Source organism: Parambassis ranga, chromosome 6, assembly GCF_900634625.1.
Source record: "Parambassis ranga chromosome 6, fParRan2.1, whole genome shotgun sequence".
Classification (NCBI taxonomy): Eukaryota; Metazoa; Chordata; class Actinopteri; family Ambassidae; genus Parambassis; species Parambassis ranga.
Window position 1 is genome coordinate 3,787,352 of NC_041027.1, and position 14,674 is coordinate 3,802,025.

The 14,674-nt window shown below is 39.8% G+C and overlaps 2 protein-coding genes across 2 annotated transcripts; one reads left to right on the forward strand and one right to left on the reverse strand.

Annotated features, from left to right (window-relative positions):
* The first annotated feature begins 334 nt into the window (after positions 1–334).
* slc23a4 (solute carrier family 23 member 4) lies at positions 335–8,171 on the forward strand. Its single transcript, XM_028408039.1, has 12 exons — positions 335–558; positions 1,120–1,254; positions 2,108–2,265; positions 3,706–3,865; positions 4,543–4,724; positions 5,073–5,193; positions 5,284–5,440; positions 5,528–5,781; positions 6,472–6,636; positions 6,860–6,968; positions 7,073–7,168; positions 7,389–8,171. The coding sequence occupies exons 1-12, from the start codon at positions 511–513 to the stop codon at positions 7,655–7,657; spliced, it is 1,854 nt and encodes a 617-aa protein (XP_028263840.1). The 5' UTR covers positions 335–510; the 3' UTR covers positions 7,658–8,171.
* An 81-nt stretch (positions 8,172–8,252) lies between these two features.
* Positions 8,253–11,738, reverse strand: LOC114437700 (protein FAM180A-like). The gene is made up of 3 exons (XM_028408546.1): positions 11,663–11,738; positions 8,665–8,762; positions 8,253–8,576 (listed from the first exon to the last, which is right to left on the reverse strand). Exons 1-3 carry the CDS (start codon positions 11,736–11,738, stop codon positions 8,253–8,255), a joined length of 498 nt encoding a protein of 165 aa, XP_028264347.1.
* Between the last annotated feature and the right edge of the window lie 2,936 nt (positions 11,739–14,674).

Genomic DNA, 14,674 nt, shown 5'->3' on the forward strand with positions numbered 1-14,674 from the left:
AGCTTTGTATTATGTGATAGTTTGCCAACATGTGATAGTCATGGAGGTTTGCCATCCCAAAACAAATATTTGTTGTCAAAATTAGAAAGGCAGAAAGTCAGAGAGGGGGAGACTCAACAAGCTTAAGGCTGTATTTTTAAAACAACAGCAAACTGACTGGATCTGCTATTAGAACATCTATGATTGGAACATTTTATGCCCTTTCGAGCTTCTTAAAGACTCGTGGTATGAGTATCTGCTGCTTGCCAAGTGCTGGTTGGTCAGCTGCTGCTACTGTTGTAATTCGGTTCACATGAGCTGCTGGTGGGACCCATTTCAATCAACAAGAGCCGCAGTCTCATGTCTGAACTTCTTCATACCACGCTACCCTCTGCTCCACACCCCACCTCCCAGCTCTCGATCAGATGCTCTGGTCCTCGGCTCCCTCCCCTCTGACTGATGTTTTTTCACTTCACTGTTTTGTTTTCTGGCTCAGTACACCAACACCTGGATCTATAGGCTGAAGCTGACATGACTCAAGAAAAGGAACGAAATGGACTGGACAACTACGCTTTTGCAGTGAGTGTGAACTTCTAAACTATATTTCATTGTTTCTATCAAACAATAAACAATCTAGGCTGCACCGATTAGTGGAAACTACAGCTAAATCTAGAATTACACTGCAGCCATTATTCACACCATGTTACGAATAGTTTTAACCTGGAATGTGTTTTTAAGTGTTACTAGGTGATCTATCTTCTCTTTAATCACTAAACCTAAACATATCGCAGCACGAACTAGACATTACAGGCTGTTAATAATTGACACCGAATTGAAAAGTAAAAAGAATACATCATGGAAACAAATGCATGTGACTTACATTATTGTTTATCACTGTTTAAAAAAGATAAACACTGAACTTGTCTTGAGAGAATAGAAGAAAAGTGTTTTAGTAGTGGCCTACTGTTAAAATTTATTTTGATGGCCAATTAGGATTTTATATTCTTTTTTGGCTGGGTGAACAACACATTTAAAGTCTCACATTTGACCTACATTTACATTTACAGATCCTTCTGTATAACAGAATAGGTGCATCTCCTTAGCTGACTTCTCTCTGCCTTTCTTTTGCACTATTTAAAGCTGGAGGGACGCTTCTGTGATCTACCTGACACAGGTGAACAACTAAATTCCTCTCTGGATGAAGACAGCAACAAACTAGCATACTGTGTGACAGACGTTCCTCCCTGGTACCTGTGTATCCTTCTAGGCATCCAGGTACGTCAGCAAAGGCCACATCGGACAAAAGGCCCTCTATTTATTTCCTGATTAGGATCCTTTGTTGCATTGTCTCTGATGTTATATAACACAAACAATGACCACAGTGTGGAGTGACTCCACTCTGTGTGGAGTGACTGTTGTTACGTCCCTGGTCTAGGGGCACTCCGGACGCAACATGGATGCTCCACTCGCCTTCACTCTCCAACAGGAAAAAAAAAATACCATCAAGGTTTGGCAGACCAGAAAACAGAATTTATTCTTCAACACTAAACTTAAAGACGCAGCCGGTCCAAAAGGAAACAAAAATAAAGAAACAACAGAACACAACATGTGGCTGCTGTACCACCATAAGGTAGTTAATCAAACAAGGTTCTGCACCAGGTTAAAAACATACAAAGGCTATGAGCCACACAGGGCCTAGCACATGGCTGCACACAATAGCAGAGAGTGGAGGCGAGGAGGAGGAGGAGGAGGAGGAGGAGGAGGAGGAGGAGGAGCGTCGTTTCAGCGGCCGTCCTTGTAGGCCTCCTTCTCCAGAGGTCCAATCCCGTGGCACCACAATTAGGGGACTTGGCCAGTCGCTGGACACCACCTAGCTTCACTCTCACCTGCATACACACATGCCTACGCACAGAAGGGGAGGGAGAGCCAACAGCCGACATAACACACACAGTACAAAAACAATCAAAATTACGACTGAGGGTCGTAACACTGTCAACGTTTCCTTTGCACATTTGTGAAATTTGCTTCTATACAGCACCATACAGTCCTGTACCTTCTATGTGAGAACATACAAGCTATTGCATTTTTTTACATGAATGATCCAGTGTATTTCTCACTGTGTTTGCAGCACTGTCTGACAGCATTTGGAGGTATCATCGCCATCCCGCTGATCCTGTCACAGGGGTTGTGTCTCCAGCATGATGGGCTCACACAAAGCCACCTCATCAGTACCATATTCTTTGTTTCTGGTATCTGCACACTGTTGCAAGTTACCTTTGGGATCAGGTAAGGACGTGAAAGACAAACCTGACCCAAGAAATGTGGTGCAAAAAAAAAGTTAAACTACTAATCTTATTCACAGGGTATGATTTATCTTTCTGGACTTTTTTTTAATGCATGTCTTTGTTCTCTAATGCAATGATCCAGCAGCACCACAGGGTGCATTAGTGCTCCTTCTCATTAACCAACACTCCAGCTTTCCTTTGTAAACCTCTTTTGAACTGTGAGACCTTCCAAAATGTGTGCCTGATGAACAATGAAATATTTCACTGTGTTAGTGGAAGCAGCTTCTATTGAAGGGATTATAGAGTGGTGAAATATTAAGCAGCTTAAGTTTTTACATTAATTACCTTTTTTTAGACTTAATAAAACAGTGACAAGAGGTCCTATTCATAAAATATAGCTGATTAGCAAAAATAAAATACCTTCTAGGGATAATTTAAACTATGAGAAGTCAGATTAGGAATATTATTAAGATTTATTTAATCAATCCCAGATGGGAAATTAGGTCACATATTAAATATATAAGTTAATATGTTTATATGAATATTTTGTGGCTTTGTGCTGTACTCTACCTCGTTAACAATCAAACAATACCATAATGTTTAATGTTAAGCACAGCACTACACTTGTGTTGTGCTGTAGTGACCCATCCACAGAGATGACGTAATGGTTGATTTTGTTTTGCAGGAGTACAAACTCAAACCATGTTTTATAGCTCTGAACTTGTATACCCTATGTGTGCCGACTCAGCCTGCCTGAATATTGGTGTCACAGTTGGATTAGTGGAGGAATTTCCATCTTATTATGTTTGGAATCTAGTTCTTGGCTAAATCCACATTCTCCTGGCTTAGCACCACTGATGCTTTCTTGTCTCTCTCCAAATACCTGAGAATCATCTGCGAGGAAAAACAATCAGTGTGTTTTTTGGTGCTCTGCTCCAGACAAACTGAAAGAAAACAATACTGATTATTTGTATCTGTTAGAATGAGAACATTATGATCTCTAATCAAAGAGTTTTTTTTTTTACATAACTTGTCCTGAGCTGTTCCCTTCGAAACTGCTGTGCAGGCTCTGCTGGAAAGTGCACGTATACAGTCTGATGTGAATTGTTAACAGTGAAGTGAGCAGCAGCATTGAGGTTGATTACATAGCATATTACTTAAATTTATTTCATTGGCCTAATTAGAGTCACTCACTCTCTTCACATGATCTACATTAACCATCTTACATGAGGGGTGATTGATAAATGTTTGGCCAAAGGTAGAAGTAGATGAATCACACAAATTTTAAAATCACAAGCTCTCTTTGGATGTTTATGCAGATTGTTTCAGTATAACAAGGTTCCATATGATTGATATTTTCTGCCATCGGCTACACATTTATCAGTCACTGGCACACTGCCTGTCTACTCCTGATGTCTGTCTTTAATATCTTTATCTCCAGACTGCCTATTCTCCAAGGTGGCACATTCACATTGTTGGCCCCCTCCATGGCAATGCTGTCCATGCCAGAGTGGACATGCCCTGCTTGGACTCAGAACGCCACCCTAGTCAACACGTCCTCCACAGACTTCACAGAGGTGTGGCAGAGTCGGATGAGGGCTGTAAGTAAACAACAATAAAAACATTTAACTCATAAACAGTTGGAAGGAGATCACTTTTTTAAAAGAAGAAATTGGACATCAAATTTTGTATCAGTCCTGGCTTCTGTGCTGGTGCTGCTCATTGTCTGTGTGACCTTTCAGCTATGCAGCAGCAGTGCTAGTAATAATATGTGTGCATATTTCATTTCTGGCTGTAGCACTCAGTTATGCAGTCAGTTATGCAAAAGCCAGGAGCTAAAACCATATAAATCTTAAAATGCAGGATATGTAATGATAAATCTTAAAATGCAGGAAATGTAATGAGTCCTATGTGGTTGTGTTGTGGTTATTGAAAAAGTCTTGCTCGTGTGGGTGAGTTTAGCGCATACAGTCGGTCAGAATATGCCATGTCTGTTTACATACATTGGAGTAACTTATATGTGTCGGTAAAATAAATGAGAGGCAATGCTCACTGGAAATGTTACTATGATTTTATACAGTGAAAATGGAAAAACATGAGTAGGAAGTGGCGGAACCAGAAAACTGCAAAGGACATGTTCTTTCTATTTCTTAAAGGACTTTTAACTCTGATGTTAATATGACACAAATGGATTTTCCATCATGGCTGTAATATGCTAGTTTATAAAGAGTAACAATGACAAACACTGACTCTATTGCTCTTGTGTCTTTCTCTATAGCTTCAGGGCTCTATCATGGTGGGCTCACTCTTCCAGGTGTTTGTTGGATTCTCAGGCCTTATTGGTCTCTTCATGCGTTTCATTGGACCTCTCACCATCGCTCCCACTATTTCTCTCATTGGACTGTCCCTGTTTGACTCAGCTGGCAGCAGTGCTGGCAACCACTGGGGCATCTCAGTGATGTGGGTAGTACTCCTAAACATGTTCTCTTCATATACTCTGTTATACAATTTGAATATATATATTGTTCCAGTTTCCAGAGTGTTGGTTGATCATGTTACAGGCTGCATTCATGCCATTTTAATACATTTTAGGTGTTATGTAAAATCAGCTTTTACCCTTACTTGGAGTACAGTCAAGTTTTTAATAACATACTAATAGCATTGAAATATGTGTCAAGTCTAAATCTTAAAGCAGAGGAGGAAAGCCTATTAGACTTCTTGCATAAGGTCCTGCATTGTTGCTCTACTTTGTTGAACTGAGTCACTTAGCATTGTGAATTTTGTATTATTTTTTTTTTGTCTCCCCAGGACCACGGCACTGATCATACTGTTCTCACAGTACCTTCGCCACATATCCATGCCCTTTCCTACATACAACAAGGATAAAAAACTGCACACATCTCGAGTCTACGTCTTCCAGATTCTCCCTGTACGTAGGAAATATGTGTCCTTTCTTGTTTCTGATTGTTTAGTCTTGAGAGTACATGAAAGGTGATTATTTTCCCCCATGTTTCACAAGGTGCTGCTTGGAATTACATTGTCTTGGCTCATTTGTTTCATTTTGACAATCTACAATGTACTTCCTACTGAGCCAGACCAGTATGGATACCTGGCGCGAACTGATCTAAAGGGAGATGTAATGGGTCAAGCTCCCTGGTTCACATTTCCTTATCCAGGTAAGAAGTCACAACAGCATTTTAAAGATGGGTCAGAGTATTGCTGTGAAAACGGCATTATTTTTCCTTTGTTGAATCCAAAACTAGGACAATGGGGGTTGCCCACTGTGAGCCTGGCAGGGGTGGTTGGCATCTTGGCTGGTGTGATTTCCTCCATGATAGAGTCTGTCGGGGATTACCATGCCTGTGCAAGATTATCTGGAGCTCCACCGCCACCGAAACATGCCATCAACAGGGGTATCGGGATTGAGGGCCTGGGATGCCTGCTGGCAGGTGCCTGGGGTACAGGAAATGGTACCACTTCATACAGTGAGAATGTTGGAGCCCTCGGTATAACAAAAGTAAGATGACACTATGTTAAGAATGATTGTGATATTACACACTTTATGATGATGGTGGATAGGTCAACACTTGGCAGCCATGCATGTATTAATACTGCACTACACACCAGCTTACTGTGACCTTAACCCTAACCTTGACCTAAGATGTTTCTAAGTGTAGTGTGAGCAGTGTCATATAGCAGTTATGATGTGTATTCCTGCATGTCCACAGGTGGAGGGTTTTTTTCTTTTCTGATTGAGGTTATAAAAAAGCTTTTGGGAAGTTTTTTTTTTTTGCAAAGAAACAGCAAGAAAAAACACAATAAAAAGCTGCAAGATGAAATATCTTCAATAAAAGCAAAATATGCTTATTTTTAAATTCTCAAATCTCAAATTTAGTGTTTAGATCTTATAATTAGAACACCCCTTTTTGCAGTGTACAAATACAGGAAAAACTCAGGGCTGCAGGGCTAAAATTTACATTCTACTGGGAAATAGTCACCATGGCAACAAGAAGCATATCTTGTCCAGCACATACAGCGTCCCCTCTAAACATCCTATTTTACAGTTGGTGCTTTTTGGTTGTGGTTTCTTTACTTTAATGTAGCAATTATGCTGTAACATTGTTTGGTAGTTTGCTTTATTTTTGTGTCTGTTGGTCTTCAGGACTGACACAAACCTCAAGTGATTCTCTTTCTATGTGTTTTGCAGGTCGGCAGTCGCATGGTGATAGTGGCCAGTGGAGTGTTGATGGTTGTCATGGGTGTGCTTGGTAAAGTGGGAGCTATATTCACAACTATCCCCTCACCTGTGATAGGAGGAATGTTCATGGTCATGTTTGGGGTCATCTGTGCAGCAGGAGTTTCAAATCTGCAGGTAAACTCTGTAAAAGATTATTCACTCACAGTATCAGGAACTGGGTGCCCGTGGTGTCCTCACAAAATCACAAGCCATACCTAGTTATTAATGCATGTTCAGTTACTCTGTAGAAGTTTAAAAACACAACACAGTATTTTAATATTGCTTTATTAACCATGTTATCACATTAATTTCTTCATTGATGTATGTGTATATTTTTCCTTTTTTGTCACATTTTCAGTACGCAGACATGAATTCATCTCGAAACATCTTCATATTTGGCTTCTCCATGTTCTCTGGTCTAGTTATTCCTAACTGGATATTGAAGAACCCTGATGCTATTGCCACAGGTGCATGAGTTATTACTATTGTTATATGATTTTTAATAAAAATACTAAAACTACTAAACTACTATTTAGACAAACTTTTAACTGTTGAACTGTGTTGTGTCCAGGTGTGGTAGAACTTGACCAGATGCTGCAGGTACTTCTGACAACTAGTATGTTCGTTGGAGGCTTCTTTGGCTTCATATTCGACAACACCATCCCAGGTATTCTCCTATGTGATTAAAATATTAGATTTGCTTAGATTCTTACAAACATATAATTGCTTAGTAGCAGCAAAATCAGTGTGTATGTTACTCTTCTGTTAAATAATAATAATAGTAAATACAGGAAAAAAACAGGGCAAAACTATCATGAGTCAGAGATCTGATCCTTCTCTGTGGGTTCTGCTGGTACGGTTTAACACTTTTAACACATGTCTAACAGGATCAAAGCATGAAAGAGGCATCCTGGCATGGAACAAGGCTCACGAGGATGATACCAGCAACACACTGGAGAGCGGAGAAGTGTACAACCTTCCCTTTGGCATCAGCTCTTACTTGCCTTCTTCCTCCTGGCTGCAGTACATACCTTTCTGCCCTCCTGGTGCGTCTACTTCCTTGGATGGATGTGTAGCTCAGGCTAATTCACTGGAGCCTAAGCAGCCATTGGGACACCCGGAGCCTGCGCAGATCATTGTTGGAGTCGGTCTGTGAGCAGCACACACTGGCTCCACTATGCCATTTTTGGGGGATTTTTACAAAACAACAAAAAGGCAGCTTAGTTTGGTCCCAGTGTTCTCTGTTGAAGACACTCTACTGTAACAACATGGTGCAAAGTATTTCAATGACATTTGAGAGTGATACTTGCAAAGGACATTTTTACTGGACCTTTTGTAATATAATGATACTGATTACAGGTGATGAACACAGACAACCTACACTGCTTTTAGATACAATTTTATTGGTGTGATGTTTTTTTAGTGTTTGCTTTTCTTAGTCTCATGAATGCAACCATATCCCGGTGCTAGGGAACAACACTAAAAGGACATGTGAATGTAAGTAAACCCGTGATGTTTAATTCTACTTCCATACAATGTGTAGTTTCATGTAATTACAGTACCTCACAGCTGAATGAACCTTTGCTGCATTTATGCACAGGACGTTCAGGTTTCTAACAGCCTGCCAGCAAAGAAGATACAAATTTGCCTTATTGCACAAGTCAGGACTAATATTACTGGATGTTTTTTAAAGAAATATTTACATAATAAACTTCAACATGGAACCACTGTGTATCAACATCAATGTTTCCTCAGTCTGTCAGATCCTTCTTGATGGCTTTGTATAAGCTAACAAATGACTCTGCCCACACATCTCTTTGGTCTTTAGCAGAGGACTCGGCCAGCTGCTGAGCAGTGTATACCAGCGTTAACAGGGTGCGTTCGAAATCGTCCTGATGCAGGTGACCGGTGTGATCTGAGAGGTCAGATATGAGCCTGAGTATGTCTGATAAGTTCTTGGGAATTATTTCTTCACAGATGAGGTTCAGGTTTTTGGTCTTTCGTAGAGAAGCAAGTTCAGCATCTTTGACTGAAAATGATCCATTGGCCTCAAAATGCACGCCGGACATCAGGATCTAAGTGGTAAAAAGGAAAGAAAGTGTGGTTATGTGGGCCTATTCCATAAAGGAAGTGAGCTATTTTCATGTTACAGTTTACATTCACCTCAAATAATAGATGAACATCATCAAAGGAGTTGAGGAAGGTGGGGTTCACCACTGTATCCAGTCCTCTTTTTATTCTGCTGGCAGCTGGGAACAGGGCTAGTGGTTAAAAAGAGATGAGCATTGAGGATGAGTATGAAAAGGCAGGTTACTTTCATTACCTTTATTGGCATATGTTTGTCTTGTGATTTACAGCTGTTGACTCAAAGCATGAAATGTCTGTGACACACAGCAATCCACACTGTAGCATGAAAGGCAGGTTTTACTGAGGTGCTGATGTTCTGGCACATGTGAGAGCCAGGCTCATGGGGGCCCACAGTGGGACGTACTGCAGTTAATCTATAATGTTCTCACTATGCATTTCAAACTCTGTGATCTTTGACCTGTATATAGAGGAATTCTATCTTCTGACAAGGAGATGGGACCTCAGACTTCAAAGAGAACAGAAGACAGAGTATCATGTGGATCATACAACAGGATCCAGATGATTCAGACATGCAGTGAAGACGCTTTCACAGCATTCCTTAGCTCATGACTAAGACAAGGCTGTTAACCACAACAAATATTATGCAGTCAAATAAAAACAAACAAAAAGATGATATCATGAGTGCTACATGAGAAGTTAGGGGAAAACCAGAGTAAAGAACCCATCCAGGAAGATAAAAATGTAGCAAAACCATTTAACAGAAAACCACATGATATAGCATCTAAAGTACAGTTAGATGTTAATAGAAGAATGATTACAGTGATTGAAATGCCCAGTGTTCTTGCACAAAGGTGCCCTCTGGTGTTTGCGTGAAAAAGTGCATGTAAAACTAAAGAAAGACATCTCAAAGAAAGTGGTGGAGAAGCTTGTTGCAGATGCTGTGAAAGATCATATCTGTCATTTACTAGGCATGGGACGGATCATGAAAAAATCAGAACCGTTTGGTGCATGTGCACGGTACATAATTCTGCAGTACTGTCCTCAATGAGTGTGTGACCGTGAGCTCCTTCCCCACACCCAAGCACTCACAGGTGGTCAGTCTCACAGCAGCTTCGCACAGCAGTCTCAGCTGCTGTCAGAGCAGAGAGGAGACCCACACCACTCTGTGGCAGCTTAGCGCACAAGCTGCCGCTGGTCCCGCCATGGCTCACAGAGTGGGATAGCATATTTCAATAGCAAAATAAAATTCAAAAAAACACTGGCATCAGCACCAGAAGCTATGGAGTTCAATGGAGTTCAGTCTATGCAACTAGCATGTCATGAGCAAAGGAACAAAACAACACCACCTGTATGTGCACATGTGTACACATGTGCTGTGCACCGACAGCAGCAGTGAATTGTAAACCAACAACCTTGCAGAGGCAGAGATGACATGCTGTCATGCAAATAAAATAACATAACATAAGGCTATTTAGTTTATGTAAAAAAAAAAGTCAGTGTGAACACATCTTCATCAGCATTCACTTTATAATAGTAGTAGTGCCAGCAAGGTGGAGAAGTATGGGACAAAAGCATATGTAATTCAGACCAAGAGGATATTCAGTCAAGTGTTTTCACTTAGGGTCAACTATCTCTGACATTCTTTGCTGGTTGGTTTTAATAATAATACCACATTTCATATGGTACAAAGGATGAGTTCCAGGTTACGATGTAGAGCAACTCAAAGAGAAACAGATGGAGAGGGAGATGTGAAGAAAACGGGACAGCATGCAGATAGATGGAAAGCATGTCTCTGTCATGCAGAGACAGAGACAGTGTTTATAGAGTATCTTTTAACATAATGAGTCAGTAATATAGGTGCCATCTTTTTTTCAATTCCTGATGTCCATGTGTTTAATTCAGGTTCAACAAATAGAACACACTGATGGTTTTTTAATAGACTTCTGTAAGTCGGTCATAATGTTTAGTTAATGATCCCCATTAATCTAAGCCCAATAAGGAGTTCCACTACCTAGCTGGATGACTGTTTCGGTTTGGTGAGTCTTCCAGAGAACATGCAGACATTTCTATAAGACATTATTGTGGATGACATACAGCTACAAGTCATATGTGTTGAACAAAGGGCATTGGAGAGTTCACAGGCAGTAGAGAGAACACAAAGCGTTAATTGTTTAATGACACACAGCTGAGTGTAACCAGACACAAAAAGGAAGCACTACCAAAATAAAACAGGAAACAGAAACTCCAAACAATACCACAGCTTTATATATATATATATTATTATATTTTCATCTAAACAGACATTTTCAAATGTGAAAACTGGCTGATTTACTTTTAATTACAATACATTTTTTTTTATAAAATTAATCAAAATAAAGTGTAGGTTTGACTTTGATGGCTTTGATATTCTCAAGAAAAATATCAGCAAATAATTTAAAATGAAAATGAAAAAAATATCAGTAATAATAAAATATACTGAGGAAATATTTCACAACATTTACAATAGTTTATTTTACTCTTGGCACTTTTCCTGTTTTTTCTCATTTGTGTGGCTTTGAATGGATTTACAGCATATTTTTCATTGTTTGGAATTTTTAAGTTTTTGGACAAACCCTGAAGTAATGCATAACCTCATATCAATAAATTGCACATGGGACTCATATGTTTACCAGCTGAACTTTCAAAAAGGAAACTAACACTGATGAGTCAAGCTTTGTTTCTTTTTTCATGATGAAATAATCCTTGCTTCTTGAATTTTGATCATCAGTGTATTTAAAGTGTTTTTGGTGCAGTGTGTTTTCAAAGTTAGAGCACAGAAGCCTCCTATCAGAAGCTGTCATAGCTGTTATTCACGTCAGGAGGGTTTCCTCTTAGATCACTTTATGGCCTGAGCCTTTGCTTTCCCAATTAGAAACAGGTGCAGATGACATCTGGAACCACAGCAGCAACTACGTGAGAATATGTGAAATATGCTTCAACTGTGTTAGGAAATTACTTAGTGTACACAGAACCCACCTCTTGCAGACAAGCACATGCAAAAAGTAAACAGTTACTGAGCTTCAGTTCATCCTACCTTTTGACTGATGTGCAACGCCCGTCCTGATGCAGCAGTGGAAAAGACCCACTATAACCATCCTCCAGGTCAGCATGGTGGTCTTAATCACACTTAAAATGCCGGCTGCTGCTCTCCCTGTACTGTGTTAGCACACAGCATGCACTTCTCCTGTGTTTCTTTTGTACATTTACACAGTATCTGCAGCCTCACTTAGCTTGGTACCACACACTGTCTTCATCACTCTGACTCTGTCAGTCCTCAGAAGTGAGTTCTGTCTCCGCCTCCATCTCTGTCTTTTTTTTTGTCTCTCTCTCCGTCTGTGTCTCTGCTTCTCATTTTCATCTGGTTGTCATCAGGTTCAAACTCACCCTGATTTCTACATCATTCTCTAGATTCTATAGGTGCATGTGTTGACTTAATTGTCTTTATCCTCACATTCATCCTCATCACTTACATACAGACATAGATGGCATAGCTTCTAGAACAGATCATCATGTACGTTGGGATGGTCTTTGAATGATTCTGATTGTGTTGCCAGTGTTTGGGTAGACCAGAATAGAGGTGAATAATATCTTCTATTATTTGAAGCTTACATTGTTGAATAGTACCAAGATAACTAATAAGGAGGACAAGGAGAAATGTGGACAGTTCACACTCTGTGGACATAAAAATAAAAAACTAAATGATTATTTCTAATTATGCATCCAAAACTCAGTACTGAAAACATCTGTGCAAACCACAAAGAAATACTTTGCTTAAGGCCTGGCAGCGATCAGCTTCTCCACAAGCCTGATGAGGACTTAAAGGTACAACCTTATATATTCACATTTATTTGTTTTAATACTTCATCGTCAATTTATTCCAGCAGGAAATTCCAATGCATGCCAACATGTGACCACGACTCAGCTATATATTTTCAGTAGGTCAGTCCAGTCAGATGTGTGTCAGTAGCAGGAGTGGAGAGAGATGTGGCGGTCGTTCTGCTGCAGATGCAGGAATGCAGTCGCAGACTGTGCCGAAGCTGGCAAGAGAGCTGTGGCCTCTGAGGAACCTCCAAGAATTACAGCTGAGGAACTTCAACATATTATTCTTTCAATTAATTATTCTAGGATGTCTCAAATGAAAGATACCCACCCATTATTAGTTTGACTGCTGCAAAGCAATCAAACTTTAGTTCTTCTGCTGTTCTTTATTCTTTTTGTTGCCATGCTCTGATTGGTTTTAAGGACTGTTCTGATTGGCTGTTAGTAAGGCCCTCTCTGATTGGTTGTTTCTAAGCTCTTCTCTAATTAGTTGCATTTGGTGCAGGTAACTAATAAGTAAAACAAAAGCAGAGTAACGCATTACAATTCAGAGACAGTAATATTGTAATGGCAGTAGCTAGTAATATACAGTATAATGTATTACATTTTAAATGTAACTTGTCCAACACTGTTGTGCTAAAAGGTTAAAAATAGTTTTGGATAATTATGAAACTTTGGCAAGGTAAATTAGACTATGCAATGGGAAACCTTGTGTTTATTATAATAACTTTGGATTATTTAAATGCTGACCTCAGCATTACAGAGCTCAGGTTTCTTGCAACCAGGGCATCACACAGGCATTCCCGAGGCGCACCATGCCAGCAGTATGGGACAGTCTTATCTTATCTGTATGATAAACATTCCCAACCCTGTGGCTGAACAGACCAACATTAATTTGCAATTTGCAAATTTGTTTTTGTAATCAGTTGAGTCTGACTGTGACCGTGGCTACCCCTCTAAATTCCTGGCTGCTCACACCACTCACCAACCCCTAGACAGCGCAGAAGTGGTGGTACAATGACATGCATGCTTGCGCATGGTCAGATACTACACACATCATAGGGCAGCTCAAACACTGCTGTCACTGCCTGGACAGTACAGATAGCATGCTGCTGTACAGGCCACAGAAAGCGTGTCTACGGTGGCCCTGAAGGTCAAAACACAACAACATTTCACAAAGCACGACATTTCACTTAAAATGTTGACCATCTGCGTATACTTTACTTCTACACAAAGATGAATAATGCACCGCTAGTGGTTTCATCTAAGATTTGAAGTCCACTTTCATATTGTATTTATCCTTTTAACATACATTTTAGTGAATGTGTTTCCCCTGTGCACTCACATAATGCTTCATACTTCCCAGATGACAGCTGCTTTACTTTTGCCTGTCACACATAGCTGTAACTAACAGCATCAAGGTAGGCCCCTGTATGCCATGCTGGCCCACTTAGATGACCTAGTGCACTCTAATGGAACTGAGTTATCCTTAATGATATTAGTGACACTAACTACAATGACATGTCAGTGTCTGTTAGAGGAAACATGATAGCATCTCCGACCTATAAAAATAAAATAACAAAAAAAGATATAAATGATCTGGATGATCATCCATTGTAATGTCAACTATTATCTACTAGATGGCAGCATTTATTCACATTGTCTTTCAAGCATTGGCCCAACTCAAATCTGCTACTTTTTTTGTCACTGATATGACTTACAAATGTCTAATCAATGAGTAGACACGTCCTAATTTTGGACATTCATTTTTAATTTACAATATAGTTTGCAGTTTTTATTTATTTATTACGAATATCACTTAAACTCAGAAAAACTGTGGATATTGAACCAATTTTAGCAAATGAATATCAATTTGAACACCTTTGTTGTTGCCTGGTATAGATACTGTATATCTACATACTCTGGGCAGTCACCACTTCACAGCCTGTTATTGCAGACAGCTTTTCACAGACCATCTGTTATCACCATGCACTTGCATTGTATGCTGCTGTCTTCAGGCCAAACTCATTTTATGATCCATTCAGCCACCCTCCTGTTTTTAAAGTGGTAGCAACCCTTCATCATTTCTGATCTCCCTGATCAGATTTTTTTGCCGGGACAGTCATGCATCATTAATTATTCAAACTCCTATGTCCATCTCCATAGACACAAAACAAATCCATTACTGCAATCTGCTGCACAGAGAAGTTAAAAAATTCCCGCAGAA

Excerpts from the sequence above, each read along its gene's own strand:
- slc23a4 (XM_028408039.1), top strand. The coding sequence starts at position 511 with ATGACTCAAGAAAAGGAACGAAATGGACTGGACAACTACGCTTTTGCA. Across the intron at positions 5,441-5,527 it reads GTTCACATTTCCTTATCCAG|GACAATGGGGGTTGCCCACT; the intron begins GTAAGAAGTCAC and ends ATCCAAAACTAG. Across the intron at positions 6,637-6,859 it reads CAGGAGTTTCAAATCTGCAG|TACGCAGACATGAATTCATC; the intron begins GTAAACTCTGTA and ends TCACATTTTCAG.
- LOC114437700 (XM_028408546.1), bottom strand. The coding sequence starts at position 11,738 with ATGCTGACCTGGAGGATGGTTATAGTGGGTCTTTTCCACTGCTGCATC. Across the intron at positions 8,763-11,662 it reads CGTTGCACATCAGTCAAAAG|CCCTGTTCCCAGCTGCCAGC; the intron begins GTAGGATGAACT and ends TTTAACCACTAG. Across the intron at positions 8,577-8,664 it reads ATGTTCATCTATTATTTGAG|ATCCTGATGTCCGGCGTGCA; the intron begins GTGAATGTAAAC and ends TTTACCACTTAG.